Genomic DNA, 19,158 nt, shown 5'->3' on the forward strand with positions numbered 1-19,158 from the left:
CTCCCACTCTGGCCACCCCCACCCCTGAGGTCAAATACAACCCTGGTGTGGCACTCAATGAAATTGTGTTTGACACCCTTGATCTACACTCTGTGAATAGAGAAGATCACTCCAAATCCCCAGTATGCTAAGCATGATCCCAATATTTAAAATCTGATAATATGCTAGCATAATATTTTGCAGAAACTAATGGCCTATGTGGATAACCCCCCCCCACACACACACACAAATTAGAATTGCATCTTTCTCAATCGTAAATATTTAATATAGATAGAAAGTCTACAACCAATAGACATATTTAGATTTTAGTAGATTTCCTTAGAGAAAAAAAGCCACCATAATTGGTTTCTCTAGCAAACAATATCAATGCCACGGAGACCATACACAAAAGTAATTCAACAATGATAATTTAGACATGATGCCTTCCATGTGACATCACTAAGCGCCAGCCTCATGTACATTTTGCTTCATAGCGTTTCTGATTCCCACGGCCTCTGCGAGGAGAATTAACTTCAGGTGATGTATGGAAGCACAGTGCAAAAAACAATGAGTGCTGCCTCCTGCAGCTTGGGGTCTGGGTTGCCCAAGATTAATTGCTAACAGATCTTTAAAGGAAATACAATCCATCTGGAATCAAATTACAGTGACAATTATATGCTATGATGGTACCTATCCCCCAGTGGGCAATCTGTTTGCCGATGTCTGCCCACTGGCTAAGTTGTACTTCTAAAAGAAATCCATAATACATTTAAGGCCTCTTAAAGACTCAGATTTAAGAACATCATCATCCATATTTGTATATTTAGATTAAAACCCAGCAGTCTGAAGACTTTCATCAGTTAGAAAGGAAATTTGGATATCCTATAAAAGGAAAATCTGAGACACAATAGGAGCAGAAACTTCAAAACTGGGCATTTCCTTAGTAACTCTTTAACCAATTTAGGATTGGAATAACTGTCTTCAGCATCTGCACAGAGTCACTTCTAAAGGGAGATGTCATCATTGACTTTAAATGCCTTGTATGGGCAAGGGAACTCTCTATAAACCCAGCACTGTAAACTTGTCAGACCTAATTAGAGCAGAAGGGAAATCAAGGCAGCTGTCCAGCTCTATGGGCAAAAAAAGCCGTTGCTAGCATTTTATTGTTTGCAATCTTCGCTTTCAATAGATTTCTGCTCTTATGATATGTCCATGATTGAAGAAGAAATAGGTTTTCTGGACCGAATGAAGTGGAAAACGCTACAGCATTCATCAATTTCTTCAAATGCGTCAAAACAGTATTGCCAATCCAATAAATTATAAAGAGCATCAATGTGGATTAGTTCAATCTAACTGACAAAAGGAATCCCAGAATATTCTGCACAGAATAACAAAACCATATTAACAGCAATCTTTAAATCTAGGCTTACTTCAGATAACAATTCCTTTCTCAGAGCAGTCCATCATAATGGTTTTTTTTAAAAATTAAATAATGATGTTGGGATACAGGGTAGCCAATAAATACATTCAATAATCTAAACTTTTGGAGGAGTCTTCCAAAATTAAATGCATTTAAAATATTTGACTGGCTTTTATACTTTTCTCCTTATTAAGGTGAAATTATCGTTTTGACTTTGCAAATTCACTAGAGAAGACCAATATTTGGTTCAAATGTGTTTTGCATCAACATTTTCATGGCTGTTGAGAGATGTATTGTGTTGTTTGGTAAGTTTGGGAAGGCACCTGTAGCAGTAGAAAGGATTGCTTTAATGTCTTTATTGGTATGAGGTAAAGATAAAGGTTCCCCTTGCACATGCATGCTAGTCGTTCCTGACTCTGTGTGTGTGTGTGTGTGCTCATCAACGTTTTAAAGCCAAACAGCCAGTACTGTCTGAAGACGTCTCTGTGGTCATGTGGCCGGGATGACTAAATGCCAAAGGTGCACAGAACGCTGTTACCTTCCCATCAAAGGTGGTTCCTATTTTTCTACTTGCATTTTTACATGGTTTTGAACTGCTAGGTTGGCAGAAGCTGGGACAAGTAACAGGAGCTCACTCCGTTACACAGCACTAGCTATTCGAACCGCCGACAAGCTCAGCGTCTTAGCCACTTAGCCACCGTGTCCCTCTATTGGTATGAGGTTTCCCCATATATACTGATTGTCTCTCTCCCTCTGGGTAGACTTGATTACTTCTGAGTTTTTCTATCAGTTCCAATCTTGGCCACAAGCTGCAAAAAAAGGACAGCCTCTGGCTTTTCTCAACAAAGCATTACATTGAGCCTCTCTGCCTCTATAGAGCATCTAACACGTAGAATGACAGTGCCTCTGATCATGGACTTTGTATTTCCACGTCCTTGATCATGATAGCATCTCTTTCCCTTTTGCTATAATAAAAACTAAACTGTACAATTTAGCTAATTTTTAATTGGCCTGATTCAAAGTGTTGGGATTCAAAGTGTTGTAGAATTGCAGAGTAAATGCTACCATTCTGTTCTCACTTATCAGCCAGGGGATTAGGAGACTGGGCTGCATCCCCTCCAGTTCTCTACTTAAACTAGAGAAATCATCCTCCCCCTTTTTTAATGACCCCATAATCCCTTACAGGTTGGAGTCTGGCCAACTGTTTGGAGCTGAGGGTTTACTGGCCAGATGCCATTCCTGTTACCAATGTGGAGTTCGTTTCAGCAAATATATTCTCAGTGTGTCCAGAGAGAGAAATATCTGCCTCTACCTAGAATTGAACTCAGAGTCTCCTGATTGTGAAGTGAGAATTCCACCTCTAGGCCATCGCACCACTCTCAATTAGAGAAATCTACCATGTTTCCCTGACTCACGAAATAAGCGCTTGGCCTTATTTTCAGGGAGCTCTTATTATTCTTGAGGTGCAGGAAGTGGTGAGAGTGGTCACCTCATGGCTGCTGCTGTGTTGCAATGTTTTTTAGGAAGGGCTTATTTGGGGGGAAGGGCTTATTTTAGTGCATGCGCTCAAAAGCCCGATTGGGCTTATTATCCAGGGAGGTCTTATTTGGGGGGAAACAGGGTAACTACAAACATCCAGTTTTCATGCAGGACAACCTTCTCTTATCTTTCTCTCTTTCTTTCCCTTTTTCACTACCTTACCTTAACCTTCTCTCTCCAATTCTTTTAAAAACTGCTTCTTCCTTATGTTAACATAAGTTGAAGAGAAGAAGCATTCTAGCAAATATGGGCAAATTGTGGTCTTCCCCCCCTTTTGGTAACCCTCTGACAATAAGTATTGAAAATTAATGGAGTTGTTTTTCTAGCCCTTTGAGACAGAAAGCACATTAAAACTGAAGGATAAGCCCTAGAATAAACAATCTAGTATTTGAAAACCATGACCGCCAAAGTAAAAATCAAACCCCGCCATTTACATGATCATCTACCCACTGAGCCTTTTGATTCTCCCAATATCAAGTAAGGACCACAGCCCATGTCCAATTATGTTATTCCATGTCACTCTTCTGTCCTGTACACCCCTATTCGGCGTACTACAGAGAATTAGAAGACTCTCCGGGACACATCTGAGATTTAGATTTAGATTTAAAGTTTATTTATATGCCGCCCTTTTCCCTGGGGGGACTCAGGGCGGCTTACAACTTAAAAAGGGGGAGGGGGAGACAAACTTTTAACATATAAGACAAATACATAATTAAGAACACAACATTCATACTATTCGGGCGGGTTGTAATCTTAACCCCAGGCCTGACAGGATAGCCAAGTTCTGAGGGCTGTGCGGAAGGTCTGGAGGGTGGTGAGGGTACGAATTTCCACGGGGAGATCGTTCCACAGGGTCGGAGCTGCCACCGAGAAGGCTCTCCTCCGTGTAGTTGCCAGTCGACATTGACCGGCAGATGGGACTCGGAGGAGGCCTAACCGGTGAGATCTAATAGGTCGTGTGGAGGTAATTGGCAGTAGGCGGTCTCTCAAGTATCCAGATCCACTACCATGGACATTGAGGACAAGCAGAATCACACTTGTGTGATGTTGGTTGTGATTCAATGCCAGCAGTGGCTGCAGCAAAGCCAGGGTGATATGAAGATGGGAAACCTCCAGTTGGTGGAAGCTATTTTGACAGTCTTTGGAGGCATCTGCCTAACATATTTCTTGCCTTCTTGACTTTAAGAGGAAAAAATTGGAATCTTGCCTAGACAATTCAAAATGGGTAGAAGGAGAAAAGAAATTCTCATCAGTTTGTTTTAGAAAAAGACTCCTTCAGTTGTCTTTATTTAAATTGACTGAAATTTTGTGACACGCCAATGGTTACACGTGTTTCGCATATGTTTATTTAATCTTTTTAGTTCATCCTGCTGTCGAAGGCTCAGGATTGACATACACATTTTATAAGATGGCTTCCTATGCGGATGAGGAGAATTAAAGGAAGTCCTTACTCATCTATAATTACAATTTTGTGTAGAATGCTGGAATTCACACAGGTAGTCCTTGACTTACAACCATTCATTTGGTGACCAAAGTTACAACCACACTGAAAAAAGTGACTTACGGCCATTTTTCACAGTAATTTCACCATTGCAGCATCCCCATGGTCACGTGATCAAAATTTGGACACTTGGCAACTGGAATGCATTTATGATGTTTGCAGTGTTCTAAGGTCATATGATCACCTTTCGCAGCAATTTAACAAGCAAAGTCAATGAGGGAGCCATATTCACTTAACAACCATGTTATTAACTTAACAACTGAAGTGATTCACTTAACTGTGGCATGAAAGGTTGTAGAATGGGGCAAAACTCACTTTGCAAACCATCTTGCTTTGCAATGGAAATTTGAATTGTAGTCATAAGTCAAGGACTGTTTATATCCATGATGGAAAACCTATGGCACACATGCCACAGGTGACACACAGAGCCATATTTGCTGGCACGCCAGCCATCATCTCCGGCACCCATGTACATGCTGGCCAGCTGATTTTTCGCCTTCTGGAGGGCCGGGGGATGTTGTTTTCGCCTTCCCCAAGCTTCAGTAAAGCCTCCGGAGGCTGGGGAGGGTGAAAAACGGCCCCAACGGGCTAACCAGAAGTTCAGAAATGATCCATTTTCAGGTTCCAGAGGACCTCCAGGAGGCCAGGGGATACCATTTTCGCCCTCCCCAGGCTTCCGGAAAGCCTCCAGAGCCTGGAGAGGGGCCATGCATGAATGCACCGGGGGGGGGGGGGCGTGCATGTGCAGGTGGGCAGGGGAGGATTGAATTGGTATGGGCATTCGTGCACAATAGCGCGCTTGTGGACAATTTTGGCACACCATAAGAAAAAGGTTCGCCATCACTGATCTATATTGTGTCCTGCAAAGCATACACAAGCTGAACTAACCTTTATGTTGATCTTTACTAGTGAAAATATCTGGGTATAGAAACAGCAGATTCAGTAGAATTGGTACTGTGGAGGTGGAGAAATATGGCATTTTTTTCAGTGTCCGTCAACTTGAATATTATTAATATAACAGTCCAATATTTTTTAATACACTCCAATATTAAACATACAAAGACAAACCTCCCCAGCAGCTCAGAATAACAGAAAGGTCTTTTATATAAAATATAATGCAAGGAATTGAAGTTAATTTCACAACCAGCTTTGTGTTGTACCAAGCAATGGGCCAGAATTAGAACATCCTCTATTTCTCTTCCATGATATTATTACTCAGCCCACACAAAGAATTTCATGCTTAGAATCTGACCTACAATTTCCATACAACTGAAAGGAAAATGGTAGGTCAGCAGTTAACAGGGTTCATATTCTTTTTTGAAGCTGAAGACTATTATTGCTCTATTCAGGCAAGCAGCCAAGCCTATTACTAACCTATTAATAATAACACAAAGAACTGAAAGCAGAGGTGTTTGATTGTTGCTATAAAATTTCTTTAACTTGGAAGGTTCAAATCAGCACCTTACACTTTCACAGGTTTGCCTGAACCATCTTCCCCCATTATAGAAAGAGGGGAAAAAATAATTTCTGAAAATTCCTACAAAATTTCAAAATATAGCAGATGGAAATCTCACAACAATCTTCCAATAAATTGTTTTCTAGATTCAGACCACACCTTTTTAAGATGTTATAAGGAGAATACTTGCAGCAATCCCATTTTTTGTAGTCAGATAAATACCACGTGGTTGCAGCATCCTGCAATCCAGTGGTGGGTTCCTCTCCCCATCCCTACTGGAACGCTGCTCATGGTCATCCTGTTTGTGTTGCTCAGGTCATCCTGTTCGTGCACGCCCCTGCGACACCCAGATGCTTGTCGGAGGTTGTGCAGGCGCCGCACACTGTGTGCGTGTGCACAATTGGGCAGTTGCTTTAAAAACAGGTATAGAATGCGGGCGGGCGAGTTGGCCAAACCGGTCACCGTACCAGTACGCTGTCAGCTGCTCCCAGCTACCACCGGTACAGCCATACTGGGCAGTACCAGCCAGAACTCACCACTGCTGCATTCACACAAATTACTATCTGTGACATCTTGCCAAATTCTCCATGCACCTTCTTTGTCAGAAGACAGCAGTCAAGGTTGCATATGGCGATCACATGCCTACCCACTTTGTTATAAATCAGCACATACTGGGAAAGTAGATGTTGTTCTGAAGGAAGCTAGCAGAATTATTACCGGATGCCTTAAACCTATCCCTCTAGTTATAATCTACCATCACTATTGCCTTTCCTGCTGTTCACAGAGAAAAAGCAGCATACAGAAAGAGGCCTAAATCATCAATATCTAGACAACAACCTCTCTATGGCCTACAACCAGTTCACCAGTTTAAAACCTAGGAAAAGCTTCTTTACCTCGAAGGAAGACTTTGAAGAATTTAAAAGCAGAGAAGACCTATGGAAAACTACTAAGAACCAACATTGGATGGAACCAACAGAAGAGCCGGAAGCTGGGCCAGCTGGCAAAAGCTGGGAATCATGGGAATGGGACTGTGCATGGGTACAAGTTCCAGTGATACTCTGAACAAGTGGGACTATATAGTGGCTTCTTCCTTTTGTGATTGTGGTGACATGCAGACAATAACACAATTGTATGCCTGTCCTTTGTGTCCTAATCAGTACATATTTGAAGACCTCGTGACACTATGACAGAATGCAATTAAGGTTGCTAGTTTCTGGGCAAGATCTATTTAACTTGTATATATGTACCCACATAGACCTATCATAAGACAACATGGTACAACGGTGTGCTAACTCTGAATCATCATCGGACGAGTGGATATTAAACAAGGACCATCTGGACTTGCAAAACCAGGTTTCAGGAGAGATTTTACTCTTCCGAAGATTCAAAATAATAGTTCGATTATTATTTTATACAAAATAATATTATATAATTAATGATTACAGTTAAAAAAAATAAACTTAAAAGCACAGTTTCCAGGTTACAGACTCGAGCATTTCAGATTCTATCAGAAATTTTCTAGTGGTGAGGAATACACTCTAGCTTATGATTATTATATACATAGAAAAAGCACATCACTAAATCACAGCTATCTATTTTTGTTTTTCTTTTTAGCTTTTATATTGGTGCTTAAAATCATTTTTTCTGATAGAAGCAGACCACAATTGCAGAAAAATTCTTGCAACTGTATGCAATTTGCCTGTAGTCCATGTTTGTACTTGGTTACAATATTAGCAATACTAATAAATATTAATGAAAATTAATAGTGTAAAACAACATATATATTACTTGCAATTTGATAACTGTATAGTCCATTAGTTCATTACCTACATATCTGAAAGTTCATCCATGTGTTTATGTTGAATAATTTTCCATATTCATGCATATTAGAAAAGAAAAAGTGTCTCAATTTGACTAGAATTAAAACAATTCAGGAAAGATTCAAGGACTCTGTGAGTTCTGGTCCTGTTTTAGGCATGAAGGCCAGCTGGTGACATTGGAACTGACACACACATACTCTCTCTCTCTCTCTCTCAGCCCAATCCACCTCACAGGGTTGTCATTGTGGGGAAAACAAGGGGAGAAACGTGTGTTGGGTATGTTTTCTGTCTTGAGTTTTTTGTCAAAATAATGAAGGTGGGATATAGGTTAAAAAAGACTAAACACTAAATAAAATAAACAGCAGGTAGTATATGGAAGATAAAGAAGAGAGTGATTCATAACTTCATTTATTGATTTCAATCACTCAGACAATTATTTGATTGCAGGCTTCTGATTGTATTTGAAAGTTTGTATTCCTAGGCCTTTGTGGAATGGCTATTCTTTATAGACATAACCAGTAAACATAACCAAAAAACACACTGCAAGCTGCTAAAACATCATAGAAAGTTGACTTGAGTTTTACCGGCATTAAAAACAGAAAAGGACAGTGTTGATGATTTAACTTCACTGTAATGTTTGTTTTTTCTGTCAAGTATACAACTTTTTGGTTAAGAAAAGAGCCAAACTTTTTTTTGGCTAACGTGAGAGATTAAAAATCAGAGTGTGTGTATTGTTTAATTTCCCCCTCTCTTCTCTGACCTCTAGAACACTTTAAGTAAATTTTGTGGTAAAGCAAAGACCACGAGCACAGAGGGCATCTGAGACAGTCATAGTGTCTGAATATGCTTTTTGTGGTATTGGCAACATTGCTTTGATTAAAGATTGGCCCATGGCTGGAGTTTGTACACTTTTATTTTCCTTTCCCAAAAAAACTGCAACTGAATTAAATAACACAGAGACAACTGATCTTACTTATACAGTATGTGTTTAAAAGATTTTATACTATAAGTCCAGTTTCATTTTGAAGTGTAATTATATATCTTCATCTCTTCATGACCCATGCACAATTCAGTAGACGAAATATTTTAGGCTTCTAAATTTTCATGGGAAAGGAAAGGTTAAAAAAATTATACTCTGTTTAGAGCCTGTTCCACAATCTCTTATAAGATATATGAAAAGATTGAGACAGCCAGAATCTCCTGCAGGGGAATGTGAGAAGTAAAGTAAGTGGCAATACTGGCTTTTGTTCAACAACTGTTAATACACTTTGTGACTCCTTAAAAATCCAGTTTGGAAAGTCAGCATTTCAGCAGCTTTTGGAGATTTAGCAATGGCTTCTCCCCAGACCACATAAAGCCTCTTCACAGATCACAGAATGTTCCCCAGATCACAGCTCATGAAAACAAGAATACCAGTACAGGTAGTCCTCCAGTTACGATCGTATGGAGCCCGCCCAGTTGTGATGGTCATAAAGTGGGTCATCATGTGACCAACCTGAATTTACGACCCTTTCGAGGTGATCGTTAAGCAAACTCTATTTGCTATGGAGTGTTTTTGCCAAAAACTGGAATTAAACACTGTTTTTTGGCAAAAACATTGCAAATTGTGGTTATGTGATGGTGGAATACAGCAAATGGCAGTAAATGTGGATTGGCTGTCGAACAGCCAAAATCCAGGCATGTGACAATGGAGGGGTGGGGCTGGGCACCAGGACTTTGGAACCAGGTGGTAAGTATCTTTGGGGTGGTTCGTCATAACTCTGTGCTAAGTGAGTGGTTGTAAGTCGAGGACTGCCTGTTTCTCAGGTGGGATACGACGTTACTTAGGAGACAAACTCAAGATATATCAAGACTGAGAAATTGTGAGGGTGCCCATTTCCAATTAATGTACCTGCCTTATTGTATACAAAAGAGGAGATTTTGTTTTATATAATACAAGAGATGTTGAATAGGTCTTCAAGCCTTTTTCTTCTCTGAATTCTCACTGTTGGATGTGGAAAAAGTGTTTTGGCATTATGGCACACAAATAGAGAATATGCAGTCCCTAAGTTCAGTGCATTCATTTTTCTATTAAAAAGAGGATAATTTATAACCCTCCTTACATATGAACTGAGAAACCAAGTCCAGTTCAAGCTTCCAAAACCTTGTTAAAGTCAAAGGGAACTCCAACACTTGGCAAAACCCCATGAACAGTGTCTGTCCAAGACTTTTTGTATAACATTCTGCATGTTGTTCATTAAAACTACTGGGAAGCTTTTACTCAAAGAAATGGGCTTTTTACTCAGACAAAGGGACAGCAAGGCAAGCAAAACCTACGTAAGGCTCCAATCACAACTGTAGAAGCTGCGTGCAAGCATTACACCAGAAAATGTCCTCTGGTTTATGTTGGACTGATTCAGTGGTTCAATTTCAAGATGACATTGAAAAGGGCAGGGAATAATATTCTTATTTTTATTTCTGAAATCAATGTTTCAAAAAAAAATGATTGCAAGAGTCTTAAAAGGGATTTGGAACAAAATCTTCAAGTTACATTTTCAAGTAATTTCATTGCCTGAAATAGTAATGATATTAATAAGTACCTAATGTTGGTTAATTTCTTCCAGTGACTTTGCACACTATTGGCAAAGAAAACGGAAAGATGGAAAGGTTTGCTTTTAATGAGTAAGTGCACTATAATTTAAAAATAGTAAAAATGTAAAGACATGGGAGGAAACTGAAATATCATGAAGGAGGAAGAGAATTCTGATGTATTGAAATGATTTCATGCAATGTAAGTAAAGGACATGATCGAACTGAATAAATGAACCAGTATTTACAAAGATAAGTACATTTAGCAGTTTCCTCAAACTGAACTCTTCCAGAAATGTCGAATTATGACTTTCGTCATCCCCAATCACCATGACAACTGGCCATGCAGCTGTTTGTGAGGGAGTATATCATAATTGCCCCAGGGGAAGGCTACTATAACATCTTCAGCTATTTAATCATTCATACAACCATTTTATTTTACCCTGTATCTGAATGAACTGTTAATTTCTAAGAAAAGACTCCAGATGTAAGGATACCTCAGCCATAACGAGAAGAACAACAAAAGGTTCAGAACTTTTCAGAGGCCATTGCAACTTCAGTCACTAAGCGAATGGCTGTAAGTCGAGGACTATATGTATTAAATTTGGGTGAGTTTTACTCCGCAGCAACCCGAGAGTATCATTGTTACTCCTATTTGCACCTTCCTTTCCTCCACCTTCAGAGCCTGAGGCTGCACATTTTGCAGGGTTTTTGCCACTCAATCCTGAGCTGCCCCTAATTTGAGATTTCTATCAGGCCATTATACTTCCCCCTCCCCGCCCCTTGTTGGATGGGTGGCACTTGTGACATCTGAAAGGAAATTATTTTAAAGCAGGCTGTTATAATAGGGCAAGGTGGCTCTTTAAGAATTCAATTAACTTTCAGGCTCTTTTGCGATCAATCATCCCAGAGCACGTCCTGCCACTCTTCATTCCAGGCAGAGTGTCCGAGACTGCCCAGATGTTTCAGCTTCCGGTTCTCCTCCGTGGAAAATTTCCGCCTGGAGGCTGCTGCGCATAGACATTCTGTTCTCCTGACTCTCCTTAATCTAGAGTCCTGTCAGAGCTGTCACATGAAGAGTGAATCATGGGCCTTACCGAGAGCCCTTGAGCCTGGAGAGGAGCTCAGGGCAGGCAGCTGCACAAAACCCGCACCCAAATGCACGTTCTCCTCACAGAGTTTTACAGCTCAACCTTTGGATAATCCCAGAAGCTGACTGACAGGCCCTGTTTGTTCAATAACAGAAATTTGCCAAAAACAAATTGGCTGTCTTTCAAACCGACACCCTGGTCTGGGCTCCTTACACTCACCTTCTTTCCCCCGTTTCCCCCACCTCCACCCTTCCCCGCATTCCATTTTCTTCACTCTAAACAAACCGGAATTATAAAAGAATGTGTCTGCCTCGTTGGCCTTCATAGAGTGGCGCTCTGTCCCTCCTCCCTGCTTTTCTTCTTCTATGTTTCCCAGGATAACATATAATCCTTTGCACCTGCAAATGCTCCACAGACTGCCGACTGCCAAGAATCCACCACGTGTCCTTGCTTCCATGACCAAAGTTCCTGTGTTTAAAGAGAGAGGAGGTGGGTGGACAAAACGTTAGTCTCTGCCTGGCTTGCAACTTGCTGCTTTCCTGTCAGGGAGAGAGTGCTAGAGTTTTAAATGGCTATTTTTGTGGCATCTTCAGTTATAGATTGAGTAATCCCTTCTACCCACCATTCACACCCCACTCACATCCTGCCAAAAGGTGGTAAAAGTGGTTGATCTGAGGAGTGAAGCACTGAAGCTTGTTTGCAGAGAGTTAGATACATATTTGTTTCAGCCTGGATAAAAATGCAATTTTGCAGATACTGCCCGGATCTTTCTTCCTCTTGGGAAGATAAAACATGAACACAAAAAAAACAAAAAAACTACTGGAAAAAATACCAGCAGTAACTTCCAAGCTGAATATTCATGCCAAACAATATCTTTTCCAAACAACTGCTCCACATTCTACCCAACACTTTGGCCTATATTAATAGTATTAAGATATACTAAGTTGAGCAGTCCCACAGCTAAGCAATCATCACTATTAACAGTAATCTTAATGAGGCAGAAAAGTGGCCAGAAAATAGTAACTTGCCTAGACAACCCGCTAATTCTGTGTTTCTCAACCTTGGCAACTTTAAGATATGTGGACTTCAACTTCCACAATTCCCCAGCCTAGAGAATTTGGGAAGTTGAAACTCCACACATGTCTTAAAGTCGCCAAGGTTGAGAAACATTGCTCTAACTATATGGCCAAACTGTTTAGAATGATATAGAGTTTTATATATCTAACAGCTGAGCTGTGGATCTGTATTCCCACCTGACCCACATTTTGGGCAGAATCATCTAAATTGAAAGCCAATTTACAGTTTCAAAAATAATAGCTGATTACGAGCACATTCTCTTCCAGTCTTCCCAGAAAACTGATTGACAAGCAGTTGTATCAATTCCTTAAACAGCAGCCCCAATTCCAGGGCATTTAAAAAAAAAATTCTGAAGAATGCTGGAAAATGACATTTCAACAGCCGAGTCTTGTATCAGTAGATAGAGCATATCCAAAGCAAGGCTCATCTCACAACCACAAAAACCACAACTATTTCTGGAGAAAGACTGAGATTCAAAAGTTCAATCTTAGACCAGCCTTCTTTGTGATGCTTTCCAGATGTTTTGGAGTACCTTAACTGCTTTCACCAGCATGGCCAGCTGTAAGGAATGGTGGTAGTTTCATCAGAAAACATCTGAGGGCACCAGATTATAAAGAGGTATTACAGATAGTATTATCTCTAACCTAGGTACATGCTAACTTCTATAAAAGCTGAACTGAGAGACAAGAACCAAGAAAACTGGACAACACCCTTCCATAGAACTCAAAGCAATTTAGATGACCATGGCCAAAGGAAGAATGCAAACTGGCCAACAGGAAATAAGATAATCCCCTCACAAAGAGGCCAATTTAATTATGGTGTTTCCACAAGGCAGGGAAAGCCCTACTCTCTGAATCATTTAAAAATAGACTACAGAATGCAGCACTTGAGAGCATACCACAGGGGATAATTCACCACTGGCACTTAACATAAATGAGCTAACATGTTTCTTTCCATTTCCTTATTTTACATGGAGAGCCAGCTGAAAATGTGAAAGGAAAACGGGAAAAAACCTATCTGCTAAAGGGGAGGAGAAATTTTTATAATAATTATGAAGTGTACAAAGTCTACAATGTTGGTGGAATTTTTAACCTAGAGAATAAGGATGAATACTGTATATATATTGATGAGTGTATTCTGCTGAAGGACTATCTGTCAGAACTTTAAGCCAAAAATGGGTTAAAAGAATGAGTTCTCTCATTCTGTTCTCCTCTTTCCCTCCCTCCCTCCCTCACAAACTTCCTCTACCAATCCTGTTCTTCCACACATACGTCTCTCTTTTTCCATTCTCTTCCCTTCCACAAATTTATCAGGGTAGGATTGAGAGCTTCCACCTAAAATGTGAGCCAATCAATGGCAGAAACCTACTCTCCCACTACATATATATGCTTGCTATTCTTCTCTTCTGTCAATTCCCTTCCTTTCCCCTCTTCTTTCTCCTTTCCATCTTCCTTTTCATACTGGTCTCTCTCGCGTGTAATTAGGCAGAATGTCATATGTAAATTTTGCATGGTCATTTATTCATTCATGCGACATATAACATTGGGAGCTTGGGAAGATATATGTGGACAGAAAGGAATCCCATAATAAGATTCTACGGGACCTTTTGAATGTGATTTTAAAATCCCTTGAAAATCCCAACTTAAGTCTGTTGCTTAAGTTGGTTATGATTGTAAGTGAGATGAAAGATCTCTTAAAATTAGAATGTAGATCATAGGTGCTAAACTTGCAGAGTCACATTGCCACCATGTGTCATTTTGCAATGTTTTTCCCATTCGCGGAGCTGAGGTAGGCATGGCCTGCATGTGATGCATCCGGGCCACCAGTTTTACACCCCTGATGCAGAAGATAGATAGATGGACGGATGGATGGACGGAAGACAGACAAACAGACAGACAGACACATGATAGACAGACAGACAGACTGATCTGGCACTAGGAAAAACAAGGATTACTCTAACTATCGTATAGTTTTTAGATATTCTGTCTCAAGTTGCTGTTTTGTTGTGAAATATACAGCTAATTCTTTATTATGTGTGTTGCAATTACTTTTTCCAAAGAATCTCATAAGATGAATGCTTATGAGGCATCAGATCAGATAACATTTTCTGCCTCTCTGGAAAAAAAAAGATATAAATGCCTGGCAGGGGAAGATTGATCAAATCTGATGTCCTTCAGAATTGTTTACAGCTATCACCAGCCAGCCATAGTTTAAAGGCTGAGTTAAATTTCCTTTCTAATTTTTTTTTTTTAAATGAAAATTTAAAAAAAGTATCTGTACCTCTCTGATATGCCTCTATTCATGGATAGATACAAGAACCACTGTAGTGGTTATTGTCATGGACTGCCATCAAAGAGAACCAGGTTCAAGTCCATCCTCAACTACAGAAGCTTACTGGATTCCTTTGGAATCCCCCCCCCCCTCTCTCAGATCACTCTACCTCATAGGTCAGCTCTTGCTGGGATAAATACAAGAGACCTCATACAAGAGAGCAAGTTAAATTTGCTTTAAAGACAAAAAAAATGAAATGATGACGGATGTTGTTAAATGATTGATAATGATAATAATGGAATATTTGTATTGACATGACAAAAGAGAAATTGGATATAAATTGTAAATAGTGATTAAGAAGGTCTAGAAACTTTGTTATTAAACATAATTAATTTTTTATTTAGAAAGTGTCATAAAGATGTAATGTTGCTGGATGATATTGAGAATAGATAACGGAATGCCATCATGTGGTTTTGCTTTAAATTTTGGAATATTTTATATAAAGGGACGTAAAAACAATCATAGTCATATGAAGATTGAGGTATGGTGATAGTAATCTATATAAATATATTTGATTTAAAACATATAACTTGATATGAATTGTAAGTGATGACTGTGGAAGGGATGCACTAAAGCTCTTTGTAACCAATTTACACACTCTTTATAATTTGTAATGGAAGATATTTTTGTGGTGTTTGTTGTGTTTTGTCTGTTTGTGTTTATTCAAAAATAAAAAATTATTTAAGAAAAGAGACCTCTCCATGGAAGGCACCTTGAGCTCTTGGAGGGAAGGATGGAGATACATCTATCAAAGAAACAAAATAAACAACTACATATCGAAATATTTCTTCTGTGGAATGAAAAAAATTAAACAGTGAAAAGCAAGTTGCTGTATAGGAATATTTTTAAACTGTTTATGAAGACTAAATAGGTAGGGCCTCTCGATTGCAGACATCAATTTCTAAGATTTCCTTTATGGAACCAAAACAGAACAAACAAAACCCACACAAGCACAACATAGTTGGGTTGGTCTACTACTTGAGACAGTGGTGGGATTCAATTTTTTTTACTACTGGTTCTGCGGGCGTGGCTTGGAGGCATGGTGTCGCTTTGTGGGTGTGGCTTTGTGGGCGTGGCAAGGGATGGATACCGTAAAATCTCCATTCCCTCCCCACTCCAGGGGAAGATTACTGCAAAATCTCCACTTCCTCCCAATTAGCTGGGACTCGGAAGGCAGAGAGTAGATGGGGTTAGAGGTGGCATTTACCGGTTCTCCAAACTACTCAAAATTTCCACTACCGGTTCTCCAGAACTGGTCAGAACCTGCTGAATACCACCTCTGATTTGGGACCACATTTCAGTAAGATATTTACAGAGTACCCCAGATGATTTCCCCACACAACAATATCAAAGGACATACATTTACCATTGACAAGTGCAGTGAAGATTTTTCAACTAATCGTTTCTAAACATATTATCTTTGGACTCGCTCTTAAGAAGTCCCCATATATAATAAATACATATACTGTATTGGTTAAGGACAGGCAAGAAACCAGAAAAGATCAGGAGAGAGAAGTTTTTTTTAAAAAAAGGATTTGTGCATACACACATGGCTAGTACAAATTGGCAGTCTCTTCATTTTGTTCTCAGATCTGATTTTAGAGGCAGAAAATCCACAAACTAGTGTGCTACATTGCAATAATACACTATGAAGCATAACAAACCACTTGCTGCCTTGTTGTGGGATCTCAAACACTGATGCTCAAAAACTTGTGTCCTTGACCCAGAAGTTAAGATACTACTTATTGATAATATACCATTCTAATCAATATCAAATACTAGCGTGTTAAAATGTCTTTCTGATAGAGATTAGCAGAATTAGTGGAATGCCTACCACAGCAATAGTTATATTGGGTTGGGGATGTTAAAAATATGTCTCATGGCTCATTGGGACCAAATAATGTGATTGGACTGTGATTGGATAACACAAGATAGTCCCAATCTTTTAAATTTACATTAATAAATGTAGTACAGATAGCCCTTGATTTACAACTATTTATTTAGTGACCATTGAAAGTTACAACCGTACTGAAGAAAAGTGCCTTATGAACTTTTTTCATACTTATAACCATTGTCATGAACATGTGACCAAAATTCAGACACTCGGCAACTGATATGCATTTATGACGGTTGCAGTGTCCTGGGGTCACATGATCCCCTTTTGCAACCTTCTGACAAGCAAAGTCAACAGGGAAACCAGATTCACTTAACAACCAACTTAACAACTGCAGTGATTCAATGAACAACTATCGCAAGAAAGTTTAGAAAAAGGGGCAAAATTCACTTAACAACTATCTTGCTTGGCAATAAAAATGTCGGGTTGAACTGCAGTCATAAGTCAAGTTGCTATCTGTATTTTCATGAATCAAAATATAAATATGAAACCCAATGCCCCTGAAACAGTCACTTGATTAACCATAAACTAAAGTATTCAAATAAGATAGTATGTATTTTGAACCAGCAAAATCTGGGGGCTGGGCAGGGGACAGACTGTATCTGCCCTCAGTGTGGAAGGGATTGCCACTCCCAAATTGGCCTTTTTAGCCATACCAGATGCTGCTTTAGGACCTCTTTCCAGAGCACAATATCATAGTCTTTTGAGACTGAAGGATGCCAATGAATTTTGCTCTTCTAAGAGATACACTTCTTCAGTCTTCCGCAGTAATCTGCAGTCACGGCATAAGCCTAAAATTGAAAATTAGGCTTGTCAGATGCTACATCTTTTCTATCCTGCTCTACCGAATGGAGAGTTGGTCTCTGACAGAAAGCCACTTGAAGAGACTAGAAGCATTTGAAATGTTGATTTACAGGGGCCTTTTACGTATAAGTTGGGTTGACAAAATCAGAATTGAGGAGGTAATAAGCCGCCTAGGAAAGCCAAGGGAAATCATCAAAACCATAGAAAAGCGACACCCAGAAAAATACAACATACTTCACTTAATCCTCCAAGTAAAGATTGAAGGCAAATGAGGTCCAGGCGGAAAAAGAACATCCTGGCTTCAAAATCTAAGGGGCTGGTTTGGACAAAACTCAACAGCACTTTTTCGTGTGGCTGTTGATAAAAATAGGATTGCCAACATGATCGCCAACATCCGATGATGGATATGGCACAAGAAGAAGAAGAAGAGATACAATGGAAAATGTCAAAAGCTATTTATCTGCATCATTAAGGTCTAATTATCTCTGAACTTAAAAATTCCCTGGTCAACTCACCCAATTTCTTTCTAATATTCTTTTATCTGATGGCCTAGGGCACATACTATTGGAGACAGCAGGATATAATTAATCATGGTTTTGTTCCAGGGCAATACCTGTTCCCACCAGTGTTCCCAATATCGGAAACCAAAATATGACAAGTGGCGCGCTTTTTACAGCAGACCGTGATGCCAAGCCTAATGTGTCATGTGTATTTTATTAGATCCAAGCCTGAATAGAAGACTTTGTTTTCCACTTCAAAGGACCCATCCCAATCTTGCGCTCTTCCTTTATGAATAACAAATTTGAAATAAATCTTTGGGATGAAGCACATGGAAACGCATACAATATGGGCTCTCCCTGTCTTCCTAGGTCACTTGTGTGCTATATTCCTTTGGTTTGCTATTGAAAAGCTTAAGAAATTCCAAAGTAGGACCTATGCTGGAATGCAAATAAATTTCTGTATTCTGTGAGATACCCAGAACATCTTTCTCCAAAGACGAAGGATATTCTCATGATGGATTATATTATTTAAGCCTCTGATACTTTTTATCACATGTATCTTATCGTCATCCACCTGCTATAATTTCTACTAGTACCATACTTGCACATCACTGTTTGGTAAATAATGCTTCTCTCGGAAGGGAGGAAAGAGGTGCACTGTTGCATTCAATACAGAAAACATTTCACTATTTCTGGACAAAGAAAACTAATCTTTATCATTTTTCTAAAAATAAAAAACCATGCTACTTCATTTAGAATGTTAAATTCTGCAAGTACTGATAATCCTCCACTTACAACCATTTGTTTAGTGACTGAAGTTACAACAACCGTGAAAAAAGTAACTTATGACTGATTTTTACACTTATGACCATTGCAGCATCTGCAGCATCATGTAATCAAAATTAGGACACTCGGCAACTGGCATGTATTTATGACTGTTGCAATGTCCCAGGGTCATGTGATCACCTTGTGCAACCTTCTGACAAGCAAAGCTATTGAGAAAGCCATAATTATTTAACAACCATGCTACTAACTTAACAACAATGGTGGCAAGAACAGTTACAAAGGAAGCAAAAAAAAATCACTTAACTTGCTTGCTTAGCAACATAAAGTTTGGGCTCAATAGTGGTCACAAGTCAAGGACCACCATTACTTAAAAATGTTTGAGCTACTGAAAT

The 19,158-nt window shown here is 39.4% G+C and overlaps 1 protein-coding gene across 3 annotated transcripts in view; it reads right to left on the reverse strand.

Moving 5' to 3' along the window:
* SLC25A26 (solute carrier family 25 member 26) overlaps positions 1-19,158 on the reverse strand; it is a 241,107-nt gene that overhangs the window by 16,113 nt on the left and 205,836 nt on the right. For all 3 annotated transcript variants that reach the window (XM_032210169.1, XM_032210171.1, XM_032210172.1), the window contains one exon: positions 11,773-11,842. In XM_032210169.1, the coding sequence (XP_032066060.1) occupies positions 11,773-11,842 (70 nt within the window). The remainder of the gene's footprint in view (positions 1-11,772; positions 11,843-19,158) is intronic.

This window comes from Thamnophis elegans, chromosome 2 (assembly GCF_009769535.1).
Source record: "Thamnophis elegans isolate rThaEle1 chromosome 2, rThaEle1.pri, whole genome shotgun sequence".
NCBI lineage: Eukaryota > Metazoa > Chordata > Lepidosauria > Squamata > Colubridae > Thamnophis > Thamnophis elegans.